The following is a 14641-nucleotide window of genomic DNA, read 5'->3' on the forward strand; positions in this document are numbered from 1 at the left end:
GTTGGTGAGCACGATAAGAATTGAAGTATTTTTAGTATATTGGCTAAAAACTCTATTTAAAAAATATAAATAATAAAGGTGGTGGTGGCAAATGCTACAGTTCATTTTCTCCACGTGTAAAAATAAGCTAATGGCGGGGTAATCTATGGTGCGGCGCGGCGGCGATTCTAAACCGCTGGATGTTTACTCTACATCTCCGGTCAGTGGAGAAGATCCCAACTTAAACTTGTCCTCGTCCTCCACTCTCCAGCCACTTCTCTTTCTCCCTCTCTCCTCTCTCTTCTTCCTCCTCCTCGTGCTCTCCGATCTGTCGCCATGGAGAGCATCGCCTTCACACGCACCTTCGCCTCTCCAATCCTCCTCCGCCAAATCCGACCTCCTTCTCCTTCATCTCCCACCATATCCTCCGCCCGCCGCCCCTCCTACGGCGCCATCCGCCACCGCCCCCTCCTTCACCTCCGCCGCAATCAACACCATTCCCTTCATCTAATCCAAGCCTCGTCGTCCTCCTCCTCATCCCCATCTCCATCCCCGTCTCCATCCACATCCTCAATCCCTATCCCTGACCCTAAATCCCCTCCTCCCCAAGGCGCGAAGCCTTTACCCCTCGCCATCTCTCTCGCCGTCGGCTTGGCCGTCCGCTTCCTCATCCCCAAGCCCCCCGAGGTCTCGCCTCAAGCGTGGCAGCTCCTCGCCATCTTCCTCTCCACCATCGCCGGGCTCGTCCTCAATCCTCTCCCCGTCGGTGCCTGGGCGTTCCTCGGCCTGACGACCGCCATCTTCACGCGAACCCTAACCTTCTCTGCCGCTTTCGCGGCATTCACCAACGAGGTGATCTGGCTTATCGTGATCTCCTTCTTCTTCGCGCGAGGGTTCGTGAAGACCGGTCTCGGGGATCGGATCGCCACATACTTCGTGAAATGGCTCGGGAAGAGTACATTAGGTCTGTCGTATGGGCTCACCATTAGTGAGGCATGCATTGCGCCCGCGATGCCGAGTACTACGGCGAGGGCCGGCGGGGTGTTTTTGCCGATTATTAAGTCCCTATCACTCTCGGCAGGTAGTAAGCCAGGGGATCCCTCGGCAAAGAAGCTTGGATCCTATTTGGTTCTGTCTCAATTCCAGGTATTGTTCTTCTCCATGCCAAGAGCTATTAAATTCTTTGATTTGTTGGTAAATTTACTAAGATAGTATTAGAATATAAAAGACTCTGTTCTCGTTATGCTGAAGCATTTGAGAAAGGATGAGGAATCATCAATTTAATGCTTCATCATTTGTTGAGTGAGAACTTCTGTTCATCCTATTGATTATACTGTTAGAGGTCATGCCGTCCAAAAAGGCTTCATTGGTGTAGTTTCACTTCTTCATGTGTAGCTCGATCCTCTTACATCAAATATTTCAAGGGCTTATTCGTTTGTATTCTCTTTTTCTTTTTTTGATGCATGACAGTCTGCTGGTAACTCGAGTGCTCTTTTCCTAACTGCTGCAGCTCAAAACCTCTTATGCCTTAGATTGGCAGAGGAACTTGGTGTCAGAATTGGAAGTCCATGGGTGTCCTGGTTCAAGGCTGCAAGCTTACCCGCCATTGTGGCTCTTTTAGCTACCCCGTATCTGTTGTACAAGATATTTCCTCCAGAAATTAAGGACACTCCAGATGCACCTGCTTTAGCTGCAAAAAAGCTGGAGCAGATGGGGCCTGTGACTAAGAATGAATGGGCGATGATTGCTACCATGCTTCTTGCAGTTTCACTATGGGTTTTCGGGTAAATAGTTTCTTTCACAGTATTAACATGGTATATTACAAGTAAAAATGTTGTTCCTTTTATTCTTTAGTTGTAGGCTAGTCATGGTAACTTTGACGTTTTCACCTCGCAACTAACAAATTTAATGCTTTTAGCTCGTGCAATAGCTGCCACATAAGTGTTGCTAACATACTATTCATCACAAGGACATCCACCCTGCTGCTTTCCTTTTACTCGGGCCATGCTGAGAGATGTCTGTTGCTAGTTGTCGAAGATTTTCTTTTTCTTAGTGATTGCAATTTTTTGTAGCGTTATATATGCACGACTGGGATATTTTTCCTTTGAAATGCAAACATCTGTCCATTTATTGTAACTAAAGGAAAGTATTACAGATCTAAAATAAACTGAAAAAGATTGTTTTGAAAGAGTGTAATGCCTAGTTCGACCTTTAAACCAAAATTAAAAGATCATCTCTTTATTGTCAACGAGCACTGTTGCACATCAAAACAGCTATCATGCTGTCTTCTTGCTATCTTGTCGAAGATGCGGAGTCAGATACAACTGTCAACCTTAAAAAATGATTTTCAGAACTGTCATTTTAAAAAGAAAACTAAATATCAATTAGAGAATTTTGATGGCATTTCTGTTTTGGAACTTGCACAGCTGATTGCACTGGTACAGATCTGATGAAAATCACTAATGTTCATACAAAGACAATGGAGCTTCCACAAAAGGACAACTGGTAGAAATTGGAAAAGGCTCTATAGCATCCGAGCTATTGATTTTGTCAGCTTAAGAGATGTTTTCTTATTCTTTTCATTCCCTTAATTTCTTCCTTTATGTTATTCGCTCGCACTGCTTTTTTCCCTTGTACTTCTCTTCTCTAATATCTATTCCTAGATTCCTAACGATTGGGTTAAGTTTTGGACTGAAATAGAAGGGGATGCCCCATTGTCTCTAGCAAAAATGATTGGATGTCCTTAGCTATAGAGCATGAGTAAACATATGAGTTATTTGAGATTGGCTTATAGGTTTTTTGCTTTTGATAAAGAAAACAATTTTTATGTTAAAAGATTAGTAGCTTGACGACTCTGATTCTGTATCTGTATAATCAATTATAAGTCTATAATCTTGTTGCATCACTTATAAATGTCATTATTTTTTCTTAAGCATAATGAACCTGTTATCAAAATGGTATGCCCTCGATAAAATAAAAGTCATTTCTAAGATATAAAGTTGGGTTTTAAAATTTTCTATGCTCAAATAATGTAGAAATTATAAAGGTATTTGTATCCATGCAGAGATGCTCTTGGTATAGCAAGCGTTGTTGCAGCAATGCTTGGGTTGTCTATCCTTCTCCTTCTTGGCGTATTGGATTGGGATGATTGCCTAAGTGAAAAATCTGCCTGGGATACCTTGGCTTGGTTTGCAGTTCTAGTTGGAATGGCAGGGCAGCTGACAAATCTTGGGATAGTGTCTTGGATGTCAAATTGTGTTGCGAAGATTCTTCAATCGTTCTCATTGAGCTGGCCTGCTGCATTCTGGGTTCTTCAGGGATCCTACTTTATAATCCACTATCTATTTGCAAGTCAAACTGGGCATGTAGGAGCTCTCTACTCGGCATTTCTTGCAATGCACTTAGCAGCTGGTGTTCCTGGTGTAATATCAGCACTTGCTTTGGCATACAATACCAATCTTTTTGGTGCACTAACACATTATAGTAGTGGTCAGGCTGCTGTCTACTATGGAGGTACTTACTTTTTCCAACTCTTTGGTTAGATTCTTCCATCTACATTGCAGACTTGATTCAATGGTTTCACTTGATAGTGCAGATTAAGCTACCAAACAAGTCATCAGAAATTAAAATAATGATTATTTTGTATATGAATAATTGTCTTAGTTGCCTATTGTGAGAAGTCCTAGATTCCTACACCTGAAACATCCATCTCCCTTTTGAGATTAGTTATGAACTGCGATCCATTTTCTTCTAGTTGATGAATAAAAAGCCTCTTCTTCCTCTGGTCTGATGTTGAATCAACTTTTTCTTACCCTGTTTCTGTTTCTGCAGCGGGATATGTGGATCTTCCTGACGTATTTAAGCTGGGTTTTATAACAGCCTTGATTAATGCTGTGATCTGGGGAGTTGTTGGATCCATATGGTGGAAATTTTTGGGACTCTATTGAGTCTGTTTTTACTGCAACTCTGCAAGTCTAGACAAGTTTTCTCTCAGCCCCTGAAGTTCTAGTGTTTCATAATCATTTGCTGAAAATAATTATGTTCTTTCTAGGATTTCCAAATTCTTTTGACAGTAAAATGGAACTCTGTTCCTGCCATCTTTATGATTTACACGATGATATCAATTCTGAAATCTTAAGTTTGCTGAATGTTTTATTAGCTCATTCAAATTTGTACGCTATGACCATCTTGTACACTTCTGAGCATCCTTAATTTGCCAACTAGTCCTTTTTAGTATTTTTTTTTACCTTAATGATCACATATTATTTCATAAACACGTTGAAAGAGTTCGATAGGAAGGTTGAGGACTTGAAGTGCAGTTCTAGATCACTTTTAAGTACGGCAGGATCAGCATGTTTTATGTTGTACTCCAAATTTCCAATCTAATGGAGATATCTTCTCTATATATTGCATTGTTATTTTTCATGTAATCGCCAGAATTTTGCTGATTTTATAGGAAAAAAGCCATCTTATCACTATTTGCAACAAGTATGGAGGTAAAATAAAGTACTACCCCTAAACTACCTCTTCCCATATGCATCATGCCATCCATTACTTGTCTACCAGCACAGCAAAGCAATTCCCATATGCATAATGCATCATGCCATCCATTACTTGTTCTATTTGGATTAGAAAATAGAGAATTGCAAGGTCATATTGTCACACATACATAGTTCTTTCTTGAACAAAAATAAGTTGAAAGGAAGTACTTCCATTATCGCGTAATTTGTTTTTGACTGTCAACTAGTATATTTTCTGGGAAAAACACTGCCCTGAACAGCATTTCAGGCGTATGTTCAAAATAATTCAACAAAGAGAGCTTTATTGTCAAACTAAAATGATAAAGTTACCTTTCCTACTGCTCCCAAGTTTCAGCAAATAACGTTTCTCATCTTTCTTTTCGGCTTTCTGTTGCTTCTTTTCTGCTAATCAATCCGAAGCTGGAACATGGTCTAAAACTGAGTCTTCTATAATATATATATATATATAGCCTCAGTGGAACTTTTATACTGGATTTTTCACCTCATAGTCAGAAGACATATTAAAGATGATTCACATAATCATAAGTAGTATGGATGTTGTCATTTGTGAGAGAGAATTCAACGGTGTCTCAATTAAACCGGTGATATCGGGATCTTTCGTATACCATGAGTTCCTTTCATCATTTGAGCAATATTTTATTGGCACGGAAGTATGAGGTTGTGGCAAAGAAAAATTATAAACTTGATGTTATCTTTCCGTTTGCTCTCTTTGGCTAACCAATTGGCAGGCTTTTGGGAACATTCTGCAAAGTTAGCCATGCTTAATGATAAGATTGGAATTGAAGGATTTCGTAAAGCAACAAAGTTGGGAGTTAATAATTATTTCTTATGTTTGATTACGCACGAATCTGGAAAAGGAGATTGTTTCCTGAGGAAGAATAATCTAGATGCGCATATAGTGGTATGTGATTTTAATTCTCTTGATGCTATTATGTTATTGACTTGGTCTCATTCTTTTCATGTAGTAGTGTAAAAGTAACAAAATTTTGTAAACAAGTTTAATCTGCTTCATATAAGGGTTGTAACTGAGGAGGTAAAAAAATTGGAAGAAGTATATTATGTTCATATATAGACAGCAATTCTTTAAAGTGCTTCTTCCTGTAGAATTTGGGATTGATCTAGGAGGCTCATTGCTTGACATGGTAATCTTTCTTCTTACTATCTATGATTCATATTATTTCACATGGACCTGAAAATCCACAAGTGAAGACGAACAGTGAAAATAAATAAATGAAAAAATCGAGAGAGAATAATGGTCAAGATAAATTGTTGTTATGTACCATTAGTTAGAAGAATAGCTAATAAATTGCTTATCTACGTTGTGTTGTAAAGTGTGAAAGTTCATTATCCATTAGTGAGCCAGATAGTTTTGTCATATATTAGGAGGAGCTATTTTTAGCATAAATTGGTGTTATTTGATGTTATACTGCCTTCATGCCTTGTCTATTTGATCTTCTTCCCAAATTTGTGGCCTCTTGTTTGGGCTATCTTCTTGAGAAAGACACTGCTGATTTCTCCATCAAATTCTTAATAAGTTCCTTGTGACACTTGCTATCTTTGGCCCTTAAACTGTTTTAGGAATTGAAATCCATTTTAAATCAGAAGAATCTATCAAGGGGAGAAAAAAAGGAGAAAGTTTGAAATCCAGTTCTGACTGAATTATTATTATCATCATTCTTTTGATATGATTTGGCTTGTTCTAACATTGAGCAATATCTAGGTAGGATGTCCATAATATTGATATCTATCTAGTTTGTAACAAAATAGGTTTTTTTTTAAAAAAATTTTTGGACTCCTTATCTAAAGGAGCTTTACCTTTCTGATCCCAATTCCCAGGTATCAAGCTTTTTGCAGTTAAATAAAGTACTACCCCTAAACTACCTCTTCCCATATGCATCATGCCATCCATTACTTGTCTACCAGCAAAGCTTAATATCATCCCCCCCAGCAAAGCTTAATCTCATCCCCCCCTGGTGTGGAGTTTGTTCCTTGTCCTTCTCTCTAACTCAACTAATTAGCCTAAGTTTTCTTTCCTAAAGTTATTATCACTTGTCCTTTGTGTGATCATGACATGTGTGAAAAACTTGTGGGGGTGGGGGTGGGGGTGGGGGAGGGGAAAGGGAACAAGGAAAGCAATTCCATCTCTCCCTATCTTCTTCTTTCTTTTTTTCTAGGCTTGCTTTCCCACATGGCACACACCATGCAAAAAAGTTAAGTACCTCAATTGCTTTCCTCCTCCTCCTCCTCTGTGCTTCAGCTTTTCCTTTTCTTCTTCTTTATTTGTTATTTTTCTCTCTTGCAGGATTCCATTAGGTGGACGCCTAACATAGGCTCTATCAGGAAAACCAAGAAAAAGGAGAGCAGGCCATCACTTTCCTAACCTACATAGAGAGAGAAAGAGAGAGGGAAAGAGCTTTTTGTGTAGATGCCTTTGCATGTCTGTTCCTAAATCCAATGCAATTGATTACTTTTAGATGAGAGATGGATGACATGTCTGTTCTACCTGTGAACTTCTCTTTTGGATTCTTTGCCACCTTGGAAAGTTGAGGGAAGAGAGATAGATAGAGAGAGAACTTTCCTTTCTTTTTCTTTCTTTCTTTCTTTCTTTTTTTTTTTTTTTCCTTCAAGTGAAGTAGAAGTCTTCCCCTTAGCCCTTAGTGAAAAAGAGCTTTTTTGGTGTCCATTTTATTGGCATTGGCCAACATAACTTTCAGCAGGTGGATATTAAACTTAACAGCTGTGATTATTAACTCTGGTTAATATAAGACTCTTAGTTGCTTATAGGAATGAATGGTGGGTGATTAGATAGATGGGTGAGGTTGAATGGAGGATAATCATGATAAGTTACTAGTAGTTAAGCTGTCCTTTATGACTGTTTGACTTTATTATATATCTTATTCGCCTGAGAAATAGTGATATATCCAGATATGGGCGGCTTAGTTTAGATCTTTTCAGATCTTGTATCAAATAGAAGTTGGTAAATTATGAACATATAATTGCTAGATCATTATAGCTTGTAACTCCAAGGCCTTGCAGAGAGATTGGATCCTACTTTTCTGCCAAAGTTTGCCGGTGCATGAATAGAGAGATGTTTAGTATATTTGTACGATTAAAAAGGAAGACTTTGTTGAAGTACTTGCATAACTTTAGGAATTTATGAGTTTTTGACCGATTTACTATCCCTATCCAAAAAATAATAATAATCCTATTACTTTACTGTAGTTTTCAAATTATTTATCATATATGAAGCAAATCGATCTCCTAAATTTAATAAAAATGGTCAGAGAGATAACCTCATAACTTTCTTTGTCTGAGATAGAGAGTAACTCTTTTCTGGAGACTACCATAAATGATAAAAACAATAGATTGGCCAAATCTACTCTCTTATCCCAAAGAGAAAATAAAAAACAGTAGAAAGAACCTATCATGAGCTCATTGATATCTAATACGTCCTTATTACAGATCACTCATTACTTGTAAAAAAAGAGATAAAAAGGAGAGGCCCCATTGGACCACCAGATTTATTAGTAATCATAACACAGAAGAAAGTGATGACAAAGAAAAAGCTAATACCCCTTCTCTCTCAAAATAAAGAAGATAACAAAGCTAGAGAGGAACAGGAGAAGGGAAGTGCACCTTATGACCCCCCCAAGGTTAGAGCCACTAGCTAATGAGTCCACACTCATTTGTCCTTCTCTGGTCCCATTGGATCCTCCAATGGTAAAACCAAGCATGCCATGTAGTCTCACACTATTAGCCCAAGTAACTATTAGGTGGGTCCTCTCTTGATGGACATAAAATGCAATTCTGCCAAGGGCTCACCTTTTCCTTATTGTTTTGATTAAAAATAAATTTCCATTAAAATTTAGAGAATGTGAGGATCACCTTACTCACTACAATGCTGCACATATAGTTATAGTTATAGCTTCATTGGAAGGCCATGGCCTTTCCTTATTGCTATGAACAACTTCAGAATAATTCTTTTTTTTTAAAAAAAAGTTAACCACTGTGATATCATTAGAAGTATCAAAGTTTGTCCTTTTTCGTTCTAAATTTCTAGGTGCAATATTAGGATACGCATGATTGATTGATATCTGGATACGATACATTTAAAATTGGTAAAAGAAACAACATTATTTATTAGGTGGGTCCATATATCACTATGTTTTCCCTCCTAAAATAGAGATGATATCTTATGAACATTTAGACTAGGCTCTCATAAAATAATCTTACACTATTTTGTAGGCAAGATCTACATCATAGTTAGTGTAGCATGTGAACACTCGTGGCTTGCTTCTCTTAGTCGCAGCCTAAATTTATGCACAATAAACTTAGATTCGGATAGATATATATAGGTCACTGCTGCTTATTAATTAGCTGTATCTCTAACTTCATTATAATTAAAAAAGAAAACAAATTATGAGTTCTGCTGACCTATAAAAATTATGAGTTCTTCTTAAATGGATTAGTGTGAACATTAATTTTTAAAATAAAAATAGTTAGTCATGGTTGTTGGAAGTTGGAACTAATTGCATTCTGGGCTCTATTCTTTGGTTAAGTCTTACCACCCAAACTACTATTGGTTTTATTGAGTTCATAGATATTGTCAAAAGAGTTTATTAATAGAGAATATATATATATCTCTCTCTCTACAGTGGTTTTATTTTACCTTTTTTTGAGAAAAATTGAGGATTAAAACCCATTTAAAATATACCTAGAATGAACATTTAAATGATATATTTAAGGACTATGCATATATAGTAGTTAAACTATATTGACCCTATATATGAAAACAAATAAGGTAGATATCGGATGAGGATGGCTGACTTAAATACCTCACCCTAATTTAATACAGATTTATCCCGAGGATGTGAGAAGATTTGAGGAATTGAAATTAAGAATGCTTAATCTGCTAATTACTTAGTTTCCCATCAAGTGCTCTAGTAAATACTCCAATTTCTCCCTCCAAAAAAAATATATATATTTGCATGCATACCCTCTAAAACTCATGGCTTTTTAATTTTTGACACGTATAAACTAAAAATAAACTTAGTAATTCAGCAAACAGAAAGATATAGATATAAATAATATATTTAAGAGGTATTCATATAGAAGATGAGTGAGTGACAGCCCACTACTGTCTTGAAATTCGCGCACTGTTTCTTGTGGTATAATCTTATTCTTTTATTCTGAGGTGCATTCTTTCGTGTTTAACTTGATAATGACTTCCATTATAACTAATAAATTTGATCCCGAGTCACAATCCAAGCAATAAGATCCGAATGAGATGCACGGCCATTACGTGGAAGGAGATCGGCTTAGTTAACAATCTTCTTAATAGGGACTTAATTATTTAACAATCCACGTCTCTTTAACTAGTTAAATTATTTGATAAACTACCATTTATCCGTACCTTTTTTTAACCGTTACCATAAGTCCCAACTCCACAATTTAGTTGTTGGGATTCGAGCCTGAATACAGTTATATATAGAGGTATCAAAATAATAGAGCTAGCTCAAGCTCCAACTCGACCCGAGTTTAGCTCACTTAAGGCTCAATTGAGCTCGGCTTAGATTAATTTGACTCGACTTGATCTGCAGAACAAGCTCCCTATTAATTTTAGCTCGAGCTGATCATAAGCCTGCTCGATCAAGCTCAGCTTAATAATTCATAATATGATACTTAATATTAATGCATTATATGATACATATAACTAATATGAATCTTTAGTCAATATCTTCTTATACATTTATCATTGAATGTAGTCTTATTTAGTCAACAATCTAAGCGAACGGTTTAGCTCCGTTAGGATCTTGGTCACTTTTTTCTTTCTTTATTTTAGGAAGATCGATAACGTCGTGGTCTGACGTTTTTCTTCTTTCTCCTCTTTTAGATCTATGTGACTAAGGGAGGGGAGAGAAGTTTTTCACCATTTCTTTTATCTTTTCTTCTTTTTTCTTCCCTTGTTTTCTCTATTTAACTATCTCTCTTCCTTATTCTTCATCTCTCTCTCTCCTCTACCCATATCTCTGGGGCTGTCCTAGTCACCGATAATCTTAGGGCTTGAGGTTGTCATAGCTTGGTCGGTCTCCATAACTATAGCCTTTACTAACTTTCTCTAACATTGAATCTACCTATCTTCTTTCATCTCAGTCCATCTTAATCTTATCCGGCATCGTCCTCACTCATTCCTCCACCCGATCCCACATTTCTCAATTCCCTTCTCCTCGCCTCAATGTGATTATCAGCTCAACTGGATCAATTCAAGCATAATTTTATAATTAACTTCAAAATTAAAATTTTAATATAACTATCCCTTTTAACTATGTAAACACCATCCTATTATCAACCAAAAAAAAATTATTACTTTCTAATTTCTGTCATTATCGATTAAAGTCTTTTTTATATATATTTAAGAGCTCTCGATCGTTTTCTTCTAGACTTTGTGGACCAGACCGTGACGAGCAAATGTCCACGTACTTACCATCAACTCGGTATGTGGTCACCTCCAAGTGAGCATAAGGCTCCTTATTGTGTATATGATGAATTATTATGTGATATTTAGTATAATTTTTACTGTAATAACTTTTAGGAGGATTAACTTAATTATCTAACCTGTTAAAACGTTCTATGTTGCTAATCACAGTAGTAATGATAATTAATATTAAACAACACCATACAAGGAATCTGCCGAGCTACTTTATAGGAAAAAGAAAGAAAATAAAAGTCTTTTGGCTTATACGATGAAACCTATGCTGGAGTCCATATGATGTTATCCAAAAGAATGAAAGCTTTAGCATTCCTTTTAACATCCGGGATTAATATACTCTTAATCCATAAAGGTGCAGGCAGGTATTAGATATCTAATAAGTTTTGAGGATAACTCTTTTAAGAGAAGATTAACCCTGCCTGGCTTTATATTTTCACTTACTTAGAGCTATAAGAGTAGTAGATTAGGACAAGCTAGGTGTGAATAGTTGACTCATAAGCTTGTATTAATTGATTAATTTATACGAAAAGGAGATAAAAATTGTGGAGAAAATTACACGTGAATATATGTATATAAGTGAAGATTGCTGAGCAAGTATTGCAAGGAGTAGAAAATCCCAGAATAATGACTATTTGGTCAGCTCTCATTAGCTGTCACAATCTAACTTATATATATATATAAGTATATAACTTGGAAAATATGTCATCTCTAGAAGAACTATCTCATTCACTTTTCCGAATATGGGCAGTGGATTTCTGACTCTATGGAGTTCATAACATTAGAGAGAATCAGGATTTTGGTGGGAACAAAGGCAACTTAATTTTCAGTCAATTTTTAATGTACGAAGAACAATTCAAGAAACTTGTATGCGAGGATATAGATTTATTTATACTATTTATTACTAAGATTTCAAACTTCAGATGACATATTAGCTATTTTATTTGATTAGAGATATATATACCGATTGGAATATTAATTAATTAATTTTTTAACCAGCAGCAAGAAGCCGCGTTTGAGTTCAAGCCTCATTAGATGTAGAGATGGTAATTAGGGCGAATTTTAAAGTTTATATTTATTATTTTAAAAAATAAAATAAAATCTTCGCCGGATAAAAAGTAATTTTTATCTCCACGTTACTTTCCAAAACCGGCAATCCCCGGTCACCTGTTGGGTGTTGCAGAATATAATAAGATGGGCAAATAAATATGCGACCAACTTATAGCAATAAAATAAGGAACGGCAATGCATTTGGTCGACATTTCATATGGATTTCTCATTTCATTTCGCGAGAGTAGTCTCGTAAGGCTTAACCAGGGTCACCTCTTAACCCACCTGCACCTAACCCATCTCTCTCTAGTTTCTTCTCGGCTGTAGCCTGTAGGTGCTCTGCTAGTACTTCTCTCCCCTTTATTTATTTATACATACGCACACAGAATCCCGCATCCCCGACCTCGCTCCCTCTCTCTCTCTCTCTCTCTCTCTCTCTCTCTCTCTCTCTCTCATGAGTCCTCGCTAACCATCGTCGTCATCCATCCCACTGCTCCCCCCTTTCTCCCTCATCGCCTCCTCCTCTAATAGCCAATTCATTCATGGGTCATGAGCGCCTCTAGTAAGGAATCAAATCCAAGGTGATCAAAGAAAAGAGATTTCTTTTTTTAATTGTATTTTTATTTTGTAAAGAAAAAGAAGGGACGAAAAAAAAAAGAACCCATCTTGGGATGATGGGATCAGAAGCGGAGGAGATGGGGAAGTCGGAGAAAGAAGAAGGGTCGTCGTCGTGCAAGAAGAGACCTTCCTCTCTCTCTCTTCTTCTTCTTCTTCTTCTTCTTCTTCTTCTTCTTCTTCTTCTTGTTCTCTCGTCCATGGCAAGCCGCTTCTCCGGCCGTTTTGTAAACTATCTATTGCCCAACTCCTTTAATCCATCTAAAATCGCCACCACCTTTGTAGAGATCTCTCTTCTTAATTGGTAAACCGTAAAAATCCAATCGAGAAAGCACTCATGAAGAGGCTCAGCTGCGCGGATCAACTGATTCCCATATGCCCACCTGGTAATTACAACTAGTCTTGCACTGGTTTATAATCTCGAGAGGGAGACGAGGGAGTAAGTAAAGGTACCGACTTTGACACGTTTTCTCACTTGGGTCGTGTAGGAGAAGAGCAGGGGGTACACGGAAGAGGCTTTCCGTCGAGCATCTTGGACATGGAAGGCGACGACTGCGGGGACGACGAGCTTCTATGCTCCGTGGGCGGCCAGGGGAGCAACGGCTGCGGAGAGAAGAAGCGGCGGCTAAGCGTAGAGCAAGTGAGAGCATTAGAGAACAGCTTTGAAGTGGAGAACAAGCTCGAGCCAGAGCGCAAGCTAAGGCTCGCACAAGATCTCGGCCTCCAACCTCGCCAAGTCGCCATTTGGTTCCAGAACCGCCGAGCGAGGTGGAAGACGAAGAGGCTCGAACGTGATTACAACGCTCTCAAGGCCAATTACGACTCGCTTCGAGTCGACTACGACGCACTCCTCCGCGACAAGGAGTCCTTTCTCGCCGAGGTAAAAGAGACCCATCTCTCGATTTCGCTTGAGATTATTTGCACTACGAGTACTTAAAATTTGTTAAAAATTTATGTAATCCAGATCAAAGAGCTCAAGGCCAAGTTGGCTTTGGAGGATAATTTAAGCTATTCCTCTGTAAAGGAGGAACCTTTAGCATCCGAATCGGAGGACAAGGTGTCAGAGGAGCCACCTCCTTTGATCTACAAGGATGGCTCCGTGGATAGCGATTCCAGCGTGGTTTTAAACGACGAGAATAGCTCGCAAGTAGCCGCTGTAGCTTCCAACAACATGCCTTTCGATGGCTCCATTCCTCCATTTACGACCTCTTCTTCTTCCTCGTTGTTGATGAGCTCGGATCCGAGAGTTTACAAAGGAGGGTTGTACCATGGCCACCATTACTTGAAGGTGGAGGAGAGTGGATTTCTTAGTGGGGATGAGCCTTGCAGTAGTAGCTTCTTCTCCGATGAGCAGCCGCCGCCGCTGTCGTGGTACTACAGCGAGCACTGGAATTAAAGCTAGATTCAGGTTTGGAGGAGGATGGAGAATAATAGAGTTGGTAATATTTGGAGAATGGAGGGGGTAGTTTGAAAAGTTTTGTATAATGCAAAAAATGTATGTAGCTTTCTTTTCTTTTTAATCTCTTTAATGTACTCCGTAGTGTACAAAATGCTTTTCAAGTGACTTAATAAAACGGAAAAAAAAAAGATGAAATTTTAAAGCAATTAATTTGAGGAGGAATTAAGAGGAAAATTTATTAAAAAAAGGGGATTAAAATCATTTTCTCTCTTCCCTCTTCTCTTCTAATACCGCTCTAATTATATTTTAAGTAGATAGGCCCTACTAGATTTTTCCTCAGATATTATGTTAAGTTAATATAATATTTTATATTAAAAGACCATTTAGCTTACTAAAGATATTATATATACGTTTATTCTATATTTCATATTAATTTCTTTTTCTTTTTTTCTTTTGTAGGTATGTCACCCAGCATCCCTTTGTTTTACGTCATGCTGTTTTAAATTTTGTATGTATATGAGTTGTATGGATATCATAATAGGGTCATTGTTTTGAATCCTCTTAATTGAT

At 37.7% G+C, this 14641-nt stretch overlaps 2 protein-coding genes across 2 annotated transcripts; both read left to right on the forward strand.

Annotated features, from left to right (window-relative positions):
* The first annotated feature begins 115 nt into the window (after positions 1-115).
* Positions 116-4215, forward strand: LOC140760215 (dicarboxylate transporter 2.1, chloroplastic-like). Its single transcript, XM_073097075.1, has 4 exons — positions 116-1125; positions 1450-1763; positions 3044-3492; positions 3811-4215. The coding sequence occupies exons 1-4, from the start codon at positions 316-318 to the stop codon at positions 3924-3926; spliced, it is 1689 nt and encodes a 562-aa protein (XP_072953176.1). The 5' UTR covers positions 116-315; the 3' UTR covers positions 3927-4215.
* Positions 4216-12438: 8223 nt separating this feature from the next.
* On the forward strand, positions 12439-14238 carry LOC140760260 (homeobox-leucine zipper protein HOX4-like). The gene is made up of 3 exons (XM_073097142.1): positions 12439-13058; positions 13161-13552; positions 13637-14238. The coding sequence occupies exons 1-3, from the start codon at positions 13010-13012 to the stop codon at positions 14066-14068; spliced, it is 873 nt and encodes a 290-aa protein (XP_072953243.1). The 5' UTR covers positions 12439-13009; the 3' UTR covers positions 14069-14238.
* Positions 14239-14641: the final 403 nt, after the last annotated feature.

The sequence above is a fragment of the Typha angustifolia genome, chromosome 5 (genome assembly GCF_048772165.1).
Source record: "Typha angustifolia cultivar Huaian chromosome 5, ASM4877216v1, whole genome shotgun sequence".
In the NCBI taxonomy this organism is placed as follows: domain Eukaryota; kingdom Viridiplantae; phylum Streptophyta; class Magnoliopsida; order Poales; family Typhaceae; genus Typha; species Typha angustifolia.